Genomic DNA, 19,513 nt, shown 5'->3' on the forward strand with positions numbered 1-19,513 from the left:
TGGTTTTTACTGCTATTAAAGACCACTGGTGACTAATTGGCAAACTAGTATTTTATTGAGGACACAGAAGCTTTTAGAACCCAACAAAGTTCACTGTTTTTGGCTGTATTACTGAGTGAATTTAGATAGTAAAGCAGATTTGACTTACTGGGCTTTACAATCTACTTTGCTGGACTTTCAAGGACGTTTGATTTTTAGTATTATATATTTACAAAATGAAAATTATGTTTGTGCTTCAGGCAAATATACAGAAAGCGATATTTTTTCTTAAATTGAGGCAAAGCATAATTTATTCTATTGAAAGGCGCTGGAAAGCAATTTAACAGATTTGAAATATATAATGTAGTATATGATTAGATGTGAGATGTTTAGCATTATTTCATAGTCTCACAAGTGTTTTCCACAGTTGAGATGATTACCATTTCCAGAACTTCTGCTTGATTCACTTGCTTTTGAAGCACACTTTTTGTTTCAAATATAAAAAATTCTAAAATTCTTAAGAGTTTACAAATAGGTGTGGATGCAAAACACTACAAGCCCTATATTCCATTTGTTAGTAATTCTGACTTTCTTCTTTGCATTTTATAAGTTTTGAGACTGTCAGGCCTGCGTTTATTTTCTTTAGGTGTTAAAGAGTGGAATTCTAGTCTTCAGACTGTAGTTCTTTTGAATGCAAGTGAGGAAAACATGCTCATTCTTCCTAATCACTGCAAAAAAGCATTAGTATACTGTGTTATTACTAATAGAGAAGACTTGTAAGATACCAGGATCACAGTGATTGAAGCCATGACTGATGAAAGTAACCTGTTAACCTCTCACCTTAATTCTGATTGGTTATATACCTAATGTGTGGTCTCAATGCTAATATTTAAAGTGACAATTCAATTTTCTGAAAGGTGATGGAGGTATTAATTTAGTTACTCTACAGCGCTGTAATATGGGAAAAGTGAAGAATAATGGTATCCCCACCAGCTCCTCTACACATGTAACACCCACTCTTCCCCTCAAGATCTTTTGTATTTTATTACATGAAATCTGATTCATGAATGACTGTGTGCACCAGTGTCAGTCCACATATTAAATATTAGTGAAGCTTAATTCCTCTTTTGCAGACGAAAACTTAGGAGAATTTCTAGTATTTTCTTCCCATAATCCACTGGATCATCTCGCCTGCTTGTACAACCTACTTAGAGACTACTGGCAACTGAAATAAAGCATGCTCTTGGTACGTAGTGGTCCATGGTTTCTCTACCACCCCTGTCAAACAACTGAAAAAAAGAAATGGAGAAATGGATTTTCCTTTAAGCCATGTCACCATGGCAACATATATTTTGAAAACTTTTACCTCAACAGCTCATCATAACATATAACATACACACATATGAAAATAGTTCTATTTGTATGTTCAAATGGAAATGTAAGCCCTGGTAAGTAAAATTACCCAACACTAGGAAGAGAGTTTAAAATCACTTTCTAGTATAGCTGATATTTATTTTCATTTGAAACTGATTGCAAATACTATTTATTCAAAATTCAAATCTTGATTCTTATTTTCCTTTTTAGATTGAGACCTTTTATGTTAGCTATTTGGTGCTACTGGGTCAATAATTTGGCCTGATTATGTACTATGAAGTTTAAGCTTTGTCACAAATCAGGTCAGGCCTTTTTGTATATCAGACTGACTGAAAAGGATAGTTCACCAAGGACTGTACACAAAGCTTACTATTCAGTTTAGCTGAGATAATTTGTTGCCCTTTGTTGCTGAGGTCCATTTAATGAAGGATATAAGGATATAAACAAGGCCCCATCTAGTGGTATCTTGAAAAAAAGCAGGTAAAGCTGAAAAAGGGGAAAAAAAAGTCTCCATGTCGCAATCTTCCTGTAAAGATGAGCTACTAGTTATTTCCCTGAAACCCTAATCAGGAGGGTTAGTATGTGTGAAATTGTTAAAAGTGAAGTGCCTGAGTCACAGTGATCCTCGATCACTGGAGAATTTATTTAAAATAAAGAGAATCACTCAGGAAACATTCAAAATGCAGAGTCTTAGGCTCTAGGCTAAAGAATCTGATTTAGCAGCCACCTTAATAGAGATTCCACTTTGAGAAAGACTTCTCAAAGTACATTAGGCATATTGTAGCTGAGCCCTTTTTCCTGCCTACTAATATAGAAGAATGGCTGCACAATCGAGGTAACAACAAACAATTTAGAGATCAAAAAACTTCATAGACTACTGATAGGGGACCCAAGATTTAGAAGGGCTATAGAGATACCTGGCCTAGCCTTCCTCTCAAAGAAGTTTAAGCTGTTAGCCAAGACAGAAGGCTGACTTAATTTTTATCATGACTTCTATTTTTAAGAATCTTCTGTAGTAAACTATTCTAATACAGTTTTTCAGATATTTCCCCCCTCTCTAACAAAAGAAAGAGTTTGGCCTAAATGTTCCTCAAGTATTTTTTTGGCACTAAGCTTTCACAGTTCTCTCTCCTCTCCTATACCTATAATCTAAATGTGAAAGTAAACCTGTTTGTCTTAATTAATTGATATAGTAAATATAATTCTATACTTTATTAAAGAATTAAATTTTAATGGCTTTGGTCTCTGATCTTATTATGTTAATAGGAGACAAGGGAGATATTAGGAAATAAACTAACACTTACTGGGAACCTGCTAGGCTTTTTATATACAGAGAAAATTAATGCACTGATACAACCACCTTATGAAGTAATAAGTAGTCTCTCTACAATAGAGGATGCGAGGCTCGAAGTGGTTAACTGCTGTCTAGGATCACACATCTAGTAAGTTAAAGAGAGTATCTGGATTTAGGTTTGAATTCGAAGTGCATGCTATTTCTACATGTGCTGCTTCCTACTAAAATCTATAGATAGCCTTCCAACAGTCAATTATATTAACCGTTTCTCAAACTAAAATATCTTTGACCAGAACTGCTGAGAAGGAGGAAAAGGAAAGTATCTTATGGGTACTTTTCTGCCCTTATTTAGACATGTATGTCCAAAATACAACAGGATGATGTTGTGTGAAACAGAGTAATGGAGAAAATAAAGAAACTGTATAATCTGCCATTGACTACATGACAACACTGCTTGTGGACATTTTATTCACTTTAAAATAAATATCGTGCTGTAAAACTGTCCAGAACTAAAATCTGTAGTATATAGTAGGCAAGTACAAAGGATAGCCAGCACAGTGTGTTTTGTGAAGATAAATCATTCTAAATCGAAAGAGAAGAATCACTGACTGTCTATACCAGGTACATATTTTGGGGGGAAACACACTCATATCAAGGAGAAAGAAACAGATAAAAGTTCTGAGAGAGAAGCAACCTATTGTAAATAAGAGTTTCTTGAGATTAACAGAGAGAAAAAACTTATATGTGAGGCTTTACTGTGTGTCCAGTTTCTAGTTCAATACCTGGTAGAGAGCGGTTGCTAAATAAAAATTTGTTGAAAGGATTTCAGGCACTAGAAATTACATATTTAACACAGTCTCTCATTTAAACAACCTCCTATCAATTTCTTTCTCCATTATCCTTACTTTATTAGCTAGTGTATATACTATAATTTATATAATCTATTATTTTAAAACTTTCAATAGGTACGATTATGACATTTTATTAGGATGGACTCTAAATTGCTTGGACAGGATTTATTTTGGAATCACATTATCCAAGCAAAGAAAAACACACAATCAGTTCATAAGACACAACAAAAATGAAAAAGGTGAAACAAAACGTCTGCCTTAGAAGTTTATCAATAACCTCTTATGTACACATACATATTCACAAAGTGGTTGAGAGTCCTTTTATACAATCCTTTAGATGCAGTCCAATGACTGAGAGCTCTATAATGGGACACATGGTCAGACAAATCATCGTGACTTCCAATGATCTTTTTTTTCCCCTGAACTTTGTTACCCTTTAGTTGGGGAGAGAAAGAAGTCCATTTTCGTCTGCTGTATCTAAGATTTTACAGATCACTGGAGATTCAACCTAAAGAACAACAACAATAAAACCATTAAAAAGCTGCTAAGCTGAATACTTTATTCAGTATTTTTCTGCTGAACGAATACATATAAATTTGATAAATGTATATGAGTCCTTGTTTTGGATAAACCATCCAATGTTATTTCTACAAATTGAGCTTTTTAGAAAACATTTAGTCATCCAAATAAAATACCAGATAGGTAGAGAAGGTATTTTTATCTTTAAGTAAAAGAGATGAGAGAGAAAAGGAGTAAAGGACAAGAATAAGAGAGAAATACATAGCTAGGTCTTATATAACAAAAACGTAGCAGAATATGGCAAAATAATAAGTTGTACAATTCAAGAAAAAGGTTAAAAAAAAATACAATCCAAAAATGGGCCAGGTGTTAAAATGATCAGATTTAAGATAATTATAATAAATATAATGAAGGAAATAGTGGGAAAGGCAGACAACATGTGTGAATAGATGGGGGATTTTAGCAGAAATGAAACCATAAAAAAGAACCGAATGGAAATGTTAGAAATGAAAAATATATCAGATACAAATTCATTCAAAGAGGTGGACAGGACACAGCAGAGGAAAGAATCAATGAACTTGAAGACAATTCAATAGAAATGACATGACCTAAATTGAAACAAAGAAGGTAAGAATAAAATAAAGGGCCTGAGATTTGGTGACAACTTCAAACTAACATGTTTAATCAGGGTCCCAGAAATAGAAAAAAGGTGGGGCAGAAGAAATCTTTGAGAAGATGATGGCCAAAATTTTTCCAAACCTAATGAATTATATCAACCTACAAACCCGAGAAGCTCAGTGAACTCCAACCAGGATAAATAACAAAGAAAACCACCCTTACGCATCGCATAACCAAAGGTAGAACCATACTTCTAGAAGGAAGTAGAAGATAATACCTTCATGACTTTGGGGTGGCAAAATTTCTTAAAACAAAAAAAATCATTAGCAATAAAATGGGAAAAAAATTGATAAAATGAACTTCATCAAATAAACTTTTGCTCATCAAAAGACAGTAAGAAAAAGAACAGTCAAGACACAGATCAGGGGAAAAATGTGCAATTAAAATAGAAAAAACTCATGTCCATTATATATTTGAACTCCTAGAAATAAATAATAATAAGACAGACAACAACAACAAAAATGGGTAAAAGATTGAGAAAGACTCTCTCCTTGACCAAATGATAGGAAGGCTCCCCTGAGCCCTCTTTTTGACTAGGCCTCTTTGTTCCTGGGCCTGCCAAGTCCAGTTGCAGCAGTAATTCTGATAAGTCAGTTTAGAGAGAATCCCTCACTCTCAATATCTAATCACCCTCCATATCTGATCAAATTCCTCCTCTCTCACTTTTGATATCTGATCTTCCTGGCCTGCCTTCAGCAATAATTCTGTTAAGTCAGTTTAGCAAGAATCCCCTACCCCTGATGTCTCCTTTTAGTAATTTGCCATACACTGACTACTCCCCAACACCCCATTCTGCTTGTTGGCTATGTATCCCTGGCTGTCTTTGCTGTATTTGGAGATGAGCTGACTCTCTCTCCCCTATTGTGATAGTCTTGACACTTGTGGCAATAGTCCTGAATAAAGTCTTCCTTACTGTTTTTGTGTCAGAGTAATTTTTTCTTTAAAAAGACTTGGCTAGACACTTCACCAAAGAAGGTATACAGATGAATAATCACATGAAAAGGTTTCAAAAACACTTTTCATACAGGAAATGCAAATTAAAATCACTAAAATGGCTAAAATAAAAAAGACTGACAACACCAAATATTGGTAAGGATGTGGAGCAATTGGACTCTCATATATTGCTGGCAGGAGTAAAATGATGTAAACAAAGGCTGAGTCTAAAAAACATGCTGAGTCAAAGAGGCCAGGCATAAAACATTATAGACTATATGATCCCATTCATATGGAACCAAAAAAGAGGTAAAACTGATCTATGGTATCAGAAAACAGAAAGGAGTATCTTTGGGAATTGAGGGGTATTGACAGGAAAGGGGTATAAGAAAATTTTCTGCAGTGATAGATACCTTGTTTTGGGTAATAGTTAAATGGGTACATAAAACTGTCAAAACTCATCAGACTCAACACTTAAGAACTTTGCATTTTACTTTATGTAAATTATACCTAAATAAAAAAATGTCAATTTTTACAAGTAGTATGAGGGCTATATTAAACTTTGGAGACCACTGAAGGTCCTTTCTAGACTTAATGCTAAAAATTAAAATGTGGCCCCAAACTGAATTCCTGGGTATTAGTTTTTCACTTACCCCAAGGATATACTGACAGGAGTGAGGCTCTAGCATATATACAGTAACAGCATGAGGAGAATCTGATTCTTTACACCTAAAACAGAGAGTACTTTAAGGCACTGCCCAAACGATACAAAATTATTTTAAATTGTTTTCCTCTCAAGGATAAAAATGCCTTGTAAGTGATTCTGTATAATTTAATAAATAATTGAAATAATTTAATTTGATAATAACTAATAACTTATAAATAAATAACAATTATATCACAATTATGATTTTACTATTTTATAATAAAACAGTATTTTATGACAAATCCATAAATTATTATGAATAAATATAATTATTCATAATTTATATTTATATAATCTTTTGCCCATAGGAAGCAGACTAAAGAGAAAGGCATAAAGCATGATTTGATGGTCTAACTTACTTTAGTTTTACAGTCACCTGTCTTGGTTTGTCAGTTATATCACAAATATCTCCATTCCCATAAAAATGTGACACCATCCTGAATCAGAAAAACACACAACCTTTATTAAACTAAAACTTCACTCATTCAGAGTAATTGTAATGGGTAGGGTGAGAAGATGGTTAGAGGGATCAGTTTTGCATTAGTTAAAAAAAAAAAATCTGACTATAAAATACTCCTTAAAAATACATATTTTTAAGGTTATGTCACAGAGAAAGTCTTTCAGCTTCTATAAAGAATACAAAGTTGAGATACTTCTTAGTGGTTTAATTAATAAGAATGATCTTTAACTTGCAAATTATTTACTTGTATACAAATAGTTAAGGTTAAATTGCTTTTAAAAAAGTTTTCTTTTAAAGCTAACCATTTCCCCAGCCCTGTATATTGTTTCCTTTGTGGAACGGTTTCCCCGTCTTCCCATCCTCCATTCAGTTCCACTCATTAAAATACTGTAATGCAGGTGTACAAAGGTAAAGCCTAGGCTAAGCTATAAATTCCAAAGAGCAGGAACCAAAGAAAAGTTTTAATTTTGCTAGCCTCACACTCCTATGCTTCAATATTTGTTGCACATGATACCATGAGCTATTTTCACTTGAAACATATAAACATTTAAAAAATCGATCCGTTTAGTATATTAATACTTAAATACCTATCTTAATTTTGCTAATTTTGATTTTGGTCAGTCCAAGAAGTCAGCACATTCTGAAAACAGACTCTCTCAATACCATCTATGCTAGGAAGGACAAAGTTAACATCTGAGAAGGAAAAAGAATGAATAATTTAAAATTCACTGAGTAATGGACTATAAGAAAAGCTAAAGTTTAGTTATTCTTGGGAAAGAAGAGATTAATTTACTTCTGCTATAACAAGATAAACCTAATAGCCCAAAAGAGATGTGAGGTAGTTTTTCAAAAAACCATTGTTTAACAATTTTCAACCATTACCCCACGTTAAGTAACAAAGGGAAATGCTGGAGTACATTTAAATAGAGTTAAGTAACTTAAAGTGGTAGCGATTACACATGAAGGGGGAAAATGTTTATAACAGCCTTAGACCTAATACCTGGAATTGTACCAGTGTTACTAACGCCACCACCACTCTCATTACCATACACCACCACTGTCAAAGGCAGCAGCCAAAGTTTATTGCATGCAATTGCCAGGCACTACACTTTACATGAATTACCTCATTTAAATGTCGTAACAATTCTCTGAGGCAAATACTACTAGACAAGAAAAGTGAGGCTTACGAAGATTATGTAATTTGCCCAAGGTAGTAAGTGAATTGCCAGTATTTGAATACAGGGTATCTGACTTCAGAAACTGTGCTCTTAACTATTACACTATGTTGTTCCCTCTCGAAAAGAAAACTAACCTAAAAAATGTCCCTGAGAAAAGCTGACCAGATATTTTACTTTAAATTTATGTTTTTCAATATTCTGAGTTTTAAATATTCTAAGATCTAAAGGCAAATAAAGTTAATATTTACCTGACTGTCTGGGTACCATCGTCTTGAAGGTGATAGGCTCTAGCAGTATTCTTCTTAGCCCATTCAATATGTTCTTCTTGGTTCCATGTCCCCACAACCACAGAGGTTTTCCCACTATCCTTGTCCTAATATATAAAAAAATATTTGTGACAATGCATGCTTGACATCAAGGTGACGTTTATGCTGATGGCCTACAAGCTATAGATCTTATCTTCATCTGCACACTGGATATCTATGTTTAGACGTGATAATGTTAGTCAAACTTCTCAATGAGTAGAAATTTGAGCTCATTATTCTTTACTCCTTGTTTCTCTGAATTATGAAACTAGTACTTTCTAGTCAGGTTAGGTCCCGATGTAGTTATTTTTGACTCTTCTATTTCCTTTCTCTCCTACATTTTTCAGTCCTGTCAATTATTTTCCTGGAAATGTTCTTGGCTTCACTCTTTCTCTACATGTCCATTGCCAACATCTCACCCCCAACTAAGAGTTTAACCTCTCATACCTAGATAATACAACCACATACTACTGTGATTCTTCCTTAAATATTTGGCCTTTATCTCTTACCCTGCAGCCACACTGAGCCTATCTTCATACTACTCTTTAAAATGCAAACCTTCAAGTTATACTAATTTTCACACTACTCATTTGACACGATGCACTATATATTGTTCTATATGTGGACTTCCTTCTCTCTCCTTTTCCTTCCGTTCCTTTTCCTTCCTTTTCTTCTTTATATTTTATGCCAGGGACCATGCTGGGAACTAATATACATCTGATTAGTAGAACTAAAAACCCTTACAGAAGCAAAGGAAACAGCCACAGCCACTGCTACAGTGGAGCTTATTGCCTAGTGGAAGAGAGAGCCATTAAACATTCTTTTAGCAACTACACTGTAAATTCCTAGAGAGACAGGGATTAGAGCTGCACAGTGAATTGTTTAAGAGGTTGGATATGGAACAAGAGTGCCTGGGTTTGAATTTTAGTTTCACCATTTACTACCTATGTGATTTTAGGCAAGTTACTAAATCTTTGCTTCAGTTTCCTCATCTTGGAGTAAGAATACTCATCTCTTAGGACTGTTATGAGCATTAAATGAGTTGATATGTGTAAAGTACTTAGAACAATGCCTGGTATACAGTGAACACTATATTTGTTAGCTACTATTATTTTTCTGTCTCCCAAAGCTCCTACCAGAGTTCTTCAAGAAGTTCTAGGGACTTCCCTGGTGGTCCAGTGGTTAAGACTCTGTGCTCCCAATGCAGGGGGCCCCTGTTCGATCCCTGGTCAGGGAACTAGATCCCACATGCTACAACTAAGAGCCCTCATGCTGCAACTAAAGATCCCACAAGCAGCAATTAAAACCTGGCGCAACCAAATAAATTTAAACAAAAAGAAAAAAAAAAAGGAAAAAAAGAAGTTCTAGGTTACATGACCTTGGCTAGTGTTGGCAAGTGTATACGAAAACAGCCACTGTTAATGGAAAGGTAAACTGGTCCAACCCTTTGGAAGGCAATTGTTCAGTATGCATATATTTTGACCTAGCAAGTACATTTCTAGAAACATGCCCTATGAATATACTTGCAAAAGTTCACAAACACAACTATTTAAAAATGCTCACTAAGATGCTGTCACAGCAAAAACTGGAAACAACTCAAAGGCTCATCAATAGACGTCTGGCTAAATATACTGTGGGTATAGACATAATCCTCTGAACCTGCTGAAAAAAATAAGATCAGCTGTTGCTGGCATGGAAAGAGCTCCAAGATACTAGGTGAAAAGAACAAGTGCTGAGCAGTGCATTTAGTATATTCCTTCTGTATAAATAAAAAGGCTGTATCAACATTTACATATAGGCATTTTTTTCCCTTGTGGTGGGTTAGTTAAGAAAATGTTAACAGCTGTTACTTTTTAAAAAAATTTATTTATTTATTTATTAAAATTTATTTATTTATTTAATTTATTTATTTTCCATACCCCTCCCTCCCTCCCCCCAGCCTGAGTGAGCCAGAGCCCCCGAATCAGCTGCTTTTTTTTTTGAATTTTTCTATTTTACTTTTTTATACAGCAGGTCCTTATTAGTCATCAATTTTATACACATCACTGTATACATGTCAATCCCAATTGCCCAATTCATCACACCACCACCCCCACCATCCCACCGCTTTACCCCCCTGGTGTCTGTATGTTTGTTCTATACATCTGTGTCTCAACTCCTGCCCTGCAAACCGGTTCATCTGTACCATTTTTCTAGGTCCCACATATATGCGTTAATATACGATATTTGTTTTTCTCTTTCTGACTTACTTCACTCTGTAGACAGTCTCTAGATCCATCCATGTCTCTACAAATGACCCAATTTCGTTCCTTTTATGGCTGAGCAATATTCCATTGTATATATGTACCACATCTTCTTTATCCATTCGTCTGTCGATGGGCACTTAGGTTGCTTCCATGACCTGGTTATTGTACATAGTGCTGCAGTGAACACTGGGGTGCATGTGTCTTTTTGAATTATGGTTTTCTCTGGGTATATGCCCAGTAGGGGGATTGCTGGATCATATGGTAATTCTTAGTTTTTTAAGGAACCTCCATACTATTCTCCATAGTGGCTGTATCAATTAACATTCCCACCAACAGTGCAAGAGGGTTCCCTTTTCTCCACACCCTCTCCAGCATTTATTGTTTGTAGATTTTCTGATGGTGTCCATTCTAACTGGTGTGAGGTGATACCTCACTGTAGTTTTGATTTGCATTTCTCTAATAATTACTGATGTTGACCAGCTTTTCATGTGCTTCTTGGCCATCTGTATGTCTTCTTTGGAGAAATGTCTATTTAGGTCTTCTGCGCATTTTTAGGTTGGGTTGTTTTTTTTTTTAATATTGAGCTGCAGGAGCTGTTCATATATTTTGGAGATTAATCCTTTGTCTGTTGATTCATTTGCAAATATTTTCTCCCATTCTGAGGGTTGTCTTTTCGTCTTGTTTATGGTTCCCTTTGCTGTGCAAAAGCTTTGAAGTTTCATTAGGTCCCATCTGTTTATTTTTGTTTTTATTTCCATTACTCTAGGAGGTGGATCAAAAAAGATCTTGCTATGATTTATGTCAAAGAGTGTTCTGCCTATGTTTTCCTCTAAGAGTTTTATAGTGTCTGGTCTTACATTTAGGTCTCGAATCCATTTTGAGTTTATTTTTGTGTATGGTGTTAGGGAGTGTTCTAATTTCATTCTTTTACATGTAGCTGTCCAGTTTTCCCAGCACCACTTACTGAAGAAACTGTCTTTTCTGCATTGTATATCCTTGCCTCCTTTGTCATAGATTAGTTGACCACAGGTGCGTGGGTTTATCTCTGGGCTTTCTTTTTTTTTTTTTTAAATTTTATTTATTTATTTATTTATTTATTTATGGCTGTGTTGGGTCTTAGCTCCCGTGCAAGGGCTTTCTCCAGCCGCGGCAAGCGGGGGCCACTCTTCATCGCGGTGCGCGGGCCTCTCACCATCGCGGCCTCTCTTGTTGCGGAGCACAGGCTCCAGACGTGCAGGCTCAGCAATTGTGGCTCACGGGTCCAGTTGCTCCGCGGCATGTGGGATCCTCCCAGACCAGGGCTCGAACCCGTGTCCCCTGCATTGGCAGGCAGATTCTCAACCACTGCGCCACCAGGGAAGCCCTATCTCTGGGCTTTCTATCCTGTTCCACTGATATATTTCTGTTTTTGTGCCAGTATCATATTGTCTTGATTACTGTAGCTTTGTAGTATAGTCTGAAGTCAGGGAGCCTGATTCCTCCAGGTCTGTTTTTCTTTCTCAAGACTGCTTTGTCTATTCGGGGTCTTTTGTGTTTCCATACAAATTGTGAAATTTTTTGTTCTAGTTCTGTGAAAAATGCCATTGGTAATTTGATAGGGATTGCATTGAATTTGTAGATTGCTTTTGGTACTATAGTCATTTCCACAATGTTATCTTCCAATCCAAGAACATGGTATATCTGTCCATCTGTTTGTATCATCTTTAATTTCTTTCATCAGTGTCTTATAGTTTTCTGCATACAGGTCTTTTGTCTCCTTAGGTAGATTTATCCCTAGGTATTTTACTTTTTGTTGCAATGGTAAATGGGAGTGTTTCCTTAATTTCTCTTTCAGATTTTTCATCATTAGTGTATAGGAATGCAAGAGATTTCTGTACATTAACTTTGTATCCTGCTACTTTACCAAATTCATTGATGAGCTCTAGTAGTTTTCTGGTAGCATCTTCAGGACTCTCTATGTATTGTATCATGTCATCTGCAAACAGTGACAGTTTTACTTCTTCTTTTCCAAATTGGATTCCTTTTATTTCGTTTTCATCTTTGACTGCTGTGGCTAAAACTTCCAAAACTATGTTGAATAATAGTGGTGAGAGTGGGCAACCTTGTCCTGTTCCTGATCTTAGTGGAAATGGCTTCAATTTTTCACCATTGAGAACGATGTTGGCTGTGGGTTTGTCATATATGGCCTTTATTATGTTGAGGTAAGTTCCCTCTGTGCCTACTTTCTGAAGGGTTTTTATCATAAATGGGTGTTGAATTTTGTCGTAAGCTTTTTCTGCATCTATTGAGATGATCATATGGTTTTTCTCCTTCAGTTTATTTTTATTTTTGGCTCTGTTGTGTCTTTGTTGCTGCACACGGGGTTTCTTTAGTTGTGGCTAGTGGTGGCTACTCTTTGTTGTGGTGCCCGGGCTTCTCACTGTGGTGGCTTCTCTTGTTGTGGAGCACAGGCTCTAGGCACGTGGGCTTCAGTAGTTGTGGGTCGTAGGCTCTAGAGCTCAGGCTCATTAGTTGTGGTGCACAGGCTTAGTTGCTCTGTGGCATGTAGGATCTTCCCGGACCAGGGCTCGAATCAGAGTCCCCTGCACTGGCAGGCAGATTATTAACCACTGAGCCACCAGGGAAGCCCCAGCTGTTACTTTTGAAAAATGGGGCAACAGTGGAGGAAAATTTTATTTTCATTCTATATTTCTGGCATATATTCCTTTAATTAAAAAAAAAAAAGCCACTGGGTATTATCTGGGCTGTACTTAGATGACACTTTATCTTTTTTTGTATTAATAAAAAAATTAAGTAAAACATTAAAGCAGCATGAATAAATGGAAAGCATAGTGAAATGGAACATCTCAGGCTTAAGTGAAGAATAAAATGTTCTAGTTTACAGACACCTCATAAATTTGGAGTGATTTAAATGTGGAAAGTGAGTTGATCTTTCCCATTATGATCCATCTTGAAATTTAAGATCAGCTCAAAACATCTCAAGAGGGCAAATACAGTATTTTCTAATTACCAGTTGTTATTTATTTGGGGGAATAAAAAGCCTTTTAAAACAGATCAGTATTTATTAATGTTTGTTTTCTATGTCTAGTAGTTTACCTTACTAAACAAACTACAACAATGACAAATAAAACTACTGGGGCTTGAATTTCAGAATTTAAGCAGCTTTGGCTCAAGTGTGGGAGAATACTGATTTATGAAATTATAAATAAAAGGAAGAATAAAGAGCCAGTGCATTTAATCTTAAAACTTATTTTAAGCTTAGATGATATGGTACCTTCTTTTAGTTGAGAAACCTGCTGTATTTATCCTATTTTACTAACTCTAGTGATATATTATGTTACCATTCACTTAATTTAACGATGAGTTATAACAATGACTAATTCCTTGGTCAAAGCTAAAGAGGTTAGTCACTATAGCTTATTATTCCTCCAGACTCACAGTAATAAAAGAATCTGAGTAGTTAATACATAACGTTACTTTAAGATGATTGACTTACTCTTAACTGACACCAAGTTTTCCATTTTCCAGAATTTAGAGACACTTTGATGAATATTTCCATATTAAAATCATCTTATAATTAAAAGTAACACCAACCCCCACCCCTTTTTTTTCCACAAAAGATTTTTGAAACTTTAATCCACCTAGTGGTAGAGTGATATAAATGCTGTTCTATACCTCATGGTATTGATGTACATGTTTGCCATAGCAGAATTCATATTTCCACCAACCAACACCCTACAGGAAAGGAAACAGATCAAGTTACAATACATAGAAAGGCATATTGGGGTCTCAATATTGCCGCATGATAGTGATGGACATATATATAATTTAAAAAAACTGTACTAGCAATAATATGGTTGAAAATCAAAATTAAAAATTACTGATAAACTTTAAAAAATAGACATTATTAGAGAATAATTGCTGTACTGCCCTGGTAAAATAAAGTAAAATGAAAATTCCACTTATAAGTGTATTTCCCACTGGAGTTCTTAGGGGCAAAATTTTACCTTTGTAGATATTAGCTCAAGTTTTAAATGTGATTGCTACATAACCAAGATGTAGGCTACACAATCACTGATGCCCATTCCAGCAATTAGCCAGAATCACATATGAAGTACTTAAATATATATATTTTTGTCAAGTAAACGTCAAGTTTTAGCCTGTGAGTAAAGAGAATATAATGGCTATGCACTGGATTATAATGAGATGTGGAGAGAAAGTGTCCATTGGGGAGCTTCCAGAATCCTGCCATTTCTCTATAGACAAAAAATCTTTTTCAGTGCTACTAATGCCCCTTGATAAATAACACACAAGTGAAAGCTGTAAGATAAATATTTAAACTGATGGTTCACTTCTCACCCCGTGAAAGCAGTAGGAACCACTAAGGAATTCTTTTATGAGTTGGTCATCTGTCAATTTGGATATGTGGGTTGTTCCAACTGTGAGCATTGGCTGAGAACCAACAGCAATGGGTTTGTGGATTGCTGGAAATCTCTCTTCCTTAGTTGATTGCATATCTTCCTAAAATTAAATAAACATATGTTTAAGGGCTTCTTTGCCACACAAATTTTTTCAGTATGACTTAAATTATTATTTTTAAAGTTCAGAAAATTTGGAAAAAAAAGTCCACTCATTTTTTAAAAAAATTAATTAATTTATTTTTGGCTGCATCAGGTCTTCGTTGCTGCATGCGGGCTTTCGCTAGCTGTGGCGAGCGGGGGCTACTCTTCGTTGCAGCGTGCAGGCTTCTCACTATGGTGGCTTCTCTTGTTGTGGAGCACGGGCTCTAGGCGTGCGGCCTTAAGTTGTGGCACGTGGGCTTAGTTGCTCCACAGCATGTGGGATCTTCCCGGACCAGGGCTCGAACCCGTGTCCCCTGCATTGGCAGGCGGATTCTTAACCACTGCACCACCAGGGAAGTCCCTGTCCACTCATTTTTAATGTGTTTTAAGAAAATGAATTTTACAACACTTAATAGCATAGAGAAAGCTCTAGGCAAATGTTAGTTCCATCTCAGTTAGGGGCATGGTGATCTTTCTTAACATAGAGGGATAATTTCCATTTCACATATTTTGTCTCATTATTCTTATTAAATACTTTGCTACATGTTAGATTTTGTGTTTCCACATTTAGTTTTGGAAATGTGATTACTATGGGTAAAGAAAGGATAACAAGCAGGCTAATGAAGAGCTGAGTGGGACAAATATGAATATTAGTTATAATTATTCAAATGTAGCAGGACCTGGTTGTTGCCCTGGAGGAAACTGCAGTTTAATAAAGGAAGGGTACAGGGAATAGCAGATTCACAGAGGTAGGGGTGATTCAAATAGACTTTGACAAATAACTGAAACACGAAGACTTCACAAAGAGAAAACCCTTGATTAATTCATGAAACATTAATAATTTGTGACTTACGTGAATGCCTGTGTATGTGTTTTGTGTGTGTGCATATGCATGTGAACCTGAAGAGGTAAGAGCAAAGATGTGTGGTATGGTATGATATTTAAAACCAGAGAGAAGCAGGCACTATAGATAGAAAACTATGTAATGCTAAGAAGTTTGGACATTATCTTTTAGGTTTTAGGCAAAGATATGGTATGATCAGATTTTTAAGTAATTACTTTAGCATAGGCAGGGAAGAAGGAATGGTAAGAACAAATCTGGAGGTGGAGAGTCAAGTTAGGAGCTGCAATAACCCAGGCCACAGACGAAGTGAATCTAACATAAGGGAGTGACAAGTCGGGTGGAGAGAAGAGGACAGTTATGAAAGAGGTTAATGAGTTAGAATCTGGTAGTTAACTGGGTACTCACAGTAAGCAGAGAAGAAATGAATCCAGACCAGAATTGAAGAAGTGAGTGTACCAACTAACTGAATAAAATAATTAAAAAAAATTAAATAGTAAAATGTATAGACTCCTTTTTCACCCGCTGTAGTTGCCATTGACAAACTGTGGTTCTTTTCTTCTTTTTCAGCTTGTAGGATTCACTGGATGGTTACTCTAGAAACCAATGACCTTATCCTCTCTCTCCTCCAATATTAAGAACAAAGATTGCCAAGATGGCTTCTTGTTTTTTGAAAGAACCTTGAATTTTACATATAACTCTTTCTACATTCAGAGACTACTACTATGCTTCTGGCAGTATTATAAGTATGGAGTATTAAAAATGAAGCACCGACCCTATTCTTCTGTCTCTGTTTTTTTCTTTTTTCTTTCGCTCTACCCAAGAATCTTACATCAAATTTATGGGGTCTTCAACAATTACAACAGCAACAGTCCTGAGATCAATTTTAAATAACTTTGTGAATCAGCTATAAATTTTCTAGTGGAAGACGTACTTTGTAATGCAGTACTTGACCATGTAAGACATTGGGACACTGATACCCATAAAAGTGATCATCTAAAGCAAAAAAAAAAAAAAAAAAGCAGCAGACATAGTTACTATTCATAAGGAGCTAAGGTTTAATAGACTAAAGTAATTACTTAGAATACATGAGACCTATAGTAAGGTTAGTGAACAAAAGAATAATAATGCATAGTGAAACCTGCAGCTGAGAAAAGGGGAAGAGGTAGGAAGAAAAGAAGCATGACAAATTATTATTCCCTCTTGTGGACAGAACATCTACTTTCATTTTTAAGGAAAACTACTCCAATAAAAGCAAGATGATAGTAGTTTTTGTAGCAGGGTTTGGAAATTCATAAAATAGATTCTTAATAAATCCAGTAATTTCCAAATTAATTTAACATAATAACACAGGCAGAACATCAAACCAAATTCTGATAGCCAGATATGTATTTTATTTAAAAAAGAAAAAAATTCTTTATGGTAAAGCTTGATTCACACTTAAAAGGCAACCCACAAGCCAGATATCTATATTTTTAAAGAAAAGTTATGTGTAACAAACTAAGTTTCTAAAAAAATTATTCTGAAGTAAAGATGATCAGCTTTAAGTAATTACTCATCCTACAGTATTAGCTAAGATTTTCATGTACTGTAAAGATGCTAAGTGTTTAGAAAGCATTATCATCGGTAGCTTTTTTTAAAATAAATTTATTTACTTATTTATTTGGCTGCATTGGGTCTTCGTTGCTGCGCATGGGCTTTCTCTAGTTGTGTTGAATGGGGGCTACTATTCATTGCGGTGTGTGGGCTTCTCATTGCGGTGGCTTCTCTTGTTGTGGAGCATGGGCTCTAGGTGTGCAAGCTTCAGCAGTTGTGGCACGAGGGCTCAGTAGTTGTGGCACAAGGGCTTAGTTGCTCTGTGGCATGTGGGATCTTCCAGGACCAGGGCTCAAACCCATGTCCCCCGCATTGGCAGACGGATCTTAACCACTGCACCACCAGGGAATCCCATCATCTGTAGCTCTTTCTGTTTTTTTCTTTTCTTTTTTAAAAAATTTTTTTTTTATACAGCAGGTTGTTATTAGTCATCAATTTTATACACATCAGTGTATAAATGTCAATACCAATCGCCCAATTCATCACACCACCACCCCCAAACCCCCCCGCCGCTTTCCCCCCTTGGTGTCCATATGTTTGTTCTCTACATCTGTGTCTCTATTTCTGCCCTGCAAACCAGTTCATCTGCACCATTTTTCTAGGTTCCACATATATGCATTAATATACGATATTTATTTTTCTCTTTCTTACTTACTTCACTCTGTATGACAGTCTCTAGATCCATCCACGTCTCAACAAATGATCCAATTTCGTTCCTTTTTATGGCTGAGTAATACTCCATTGTATATATGTACCACATCTTCTGTATCCATTCGTCTGTCGATGGGCATTTAGGTCGCTTCAATGACCTGGCTATTGAAAATAGTACTGCAATGAACATTGGGGTGCATGTGTCTTTTTAAATTATAGTTTTCTCTGGGTATATGCCCAGTAGTGGGATTGCTGGATCATATGGTAATTTTATTTTTAGTTTTTTAATGAACTTCCATACTGTTCTCCATAGTGGCTGTATCAATTTACATTCCCACCAACAGTGCAAGAGGGTTCCCTTTTCTCCACACCCTCTCCAGCATTTGTTGCTTGTAGATTTTCTGACAATGCCCATTCTAACTGGTATGAGGTGATACCTCATTGTAGTTTTGATTTGCATTTCTCTAATAATTACTGATGTCGAGCAGCTTTTCATGTGCTTCTTGGCCATCTGTATGTCTTCTTTGGAGAAATGTCTATTTAGGTCTTCAGCCCATTTTTGGATTGCGTTGTTTTTTTTTTAGTATCGAGCTACAGGAGCTGTTTATATATTTTGGAGATTAATCCTTTGTCCATTGATTCGTTTGCAAATATTTTCTCCCATTCTGAGGGTTGTCTTTTCGTCTTGTTTATGGTTTCCTTTGCTGAGCAAAAGCTTTGAAGTTTCATTAGGTCCCATCTGTTTATTTTTGTTTTTATTTCAATTCCTCTAGGAGGTGGATCAAAAAAGATCTTGCTGTGATTTATGTCAAAGAGTGTTCTGCCTATGTTTTCCTCTAAGAGTTTTATAGTGTCTGGTCTTACATTTAGGTCTCGAATCCATTTTGAGTTTATTTTTGTGTATGGTGTTAGGAAGTGTTCTAATTTCATTCTTTTACATGTAGCTGTCCAGTTTTCCCAGCACCACTTATTGAAGAGACTGTCTTTTCTCCACTGTATATCTTTGCCTCCTTTGTCATAGTCATAGATTAGTTGACTATAGGTGCGTAGGTTTATCTCTGGGCTTTCTATCCTGTTCCATTGATCTTTGTTTCTGTTTTTGTGCCAGTACCATATTGTCTTGATTACTGTAGCTTTGTAGTATAGTCTGAAGTCAGGGAGCCTGATTCCTCCAGCTCCGTTTTTTCCCCTCAAGACTGCTTTGGCTATCGGGGTCTTTTGTGTCTCCATACAAATCTGAAGATTTTTTGTTCTAGTTCTGTGAGAAATGCCATTGGTATTTTGATGGGGATAGCATTGAATCTGTAGATTGCTTAGGGTAGTATAGTCATTTTCACAAT

General features: G+C 35.8%; 1 protein-coding gene and 1 long non-coding RNA gene across 18 annotated transcripts in view; one reads left to right on the plus strand and one right to left on the minus strand.

The window, feature by feature from the left end:
* The window catches only part of LOC309643546, a 36,688-nt gene extending 19,738 nt beyond the window's left edge, over nucleotides 1–16,950 (plus strand). For 2 of the 4 annotated variants that reach the window (XR_014253800.1, XR_014253801.1), the window contains one exon: nucleotides 16,497–16,950. This is a non-coding gene — a long non-coding RNA (uncharacterized lncRNA). Of the gene's footprint in view, nucleotides 1–1,112; nucleotides 3,622–16,496 lie in introns of those variants that run through there. The other 2 variants (XR_014253802.1, XR_014253799.1) reach the window with 2 other exon arrangements.
* The window catches only part of ERLEC1 (endoplasmic reticulum lectin 1), a 50,622-nt gene that overhangs the window by 12,958 nt on the left and 18,151 nt on the right, over nucleotides 1–19,513 (minus strand). For 9 of the 14 annotated variants that reach the window (XR_014253782.1, XR_014253783.1, XR_014253784.1 and 6 more), the window contains exons 9-14: nucleotides 14,883–15,044; nucleotides 14,199–14,258; nucleotides 8,221–8,345; nucleotides 6,694–6,771; nucleotides 6,282–6,357; nucleotides 3,932–4,006 (exon numbers count right to left, since the gene is read on the minus strand). Coding sequence is in view for 5 of the 14 variants with exons in the window: in XM_082426295.1 (XP_082282421.1) it covers nucleotides 3,935–4,006; nucleotides 6,282–6,357; nucleotides 6,694–6,771; nucleotides 8,221–8,345; nucleotides 14,199–14,258; nucleotides 14,883–15,044 (573 nt within the window). In the remaining 9 variants the exon portion in view is untranslated. Of the gene's footprint in view, nucleotides 1–3,750; nucleotides 4,007–4,053; nucleotides 4,889–6,281; nucleotides 6,358–6,693; nucleotides 6,772–8,220; nucleotides 8,346–14,198; nucleotides 14,259–14,882; nucleotides 15,045–19,513 lie in introns of those variants that run through there. The other 5 variants (XM_082426291.1, XM_082426293.1, XM_082426294.1 and 2 more) reach the window with 4 other exon arrangements.

The sequence above is a fragment of the Balaenoptera physalus genome (assembly GCF_965194825.1).
Source record: "Balaenoptera physalus genome assembly, chromosome: 15".
NCBI lineage: Eukaryota > Metazoa > Chordata > Mammalia > Artiodactyla > Balaenopteridae > Balaenoptera > Balaenoptera physalus.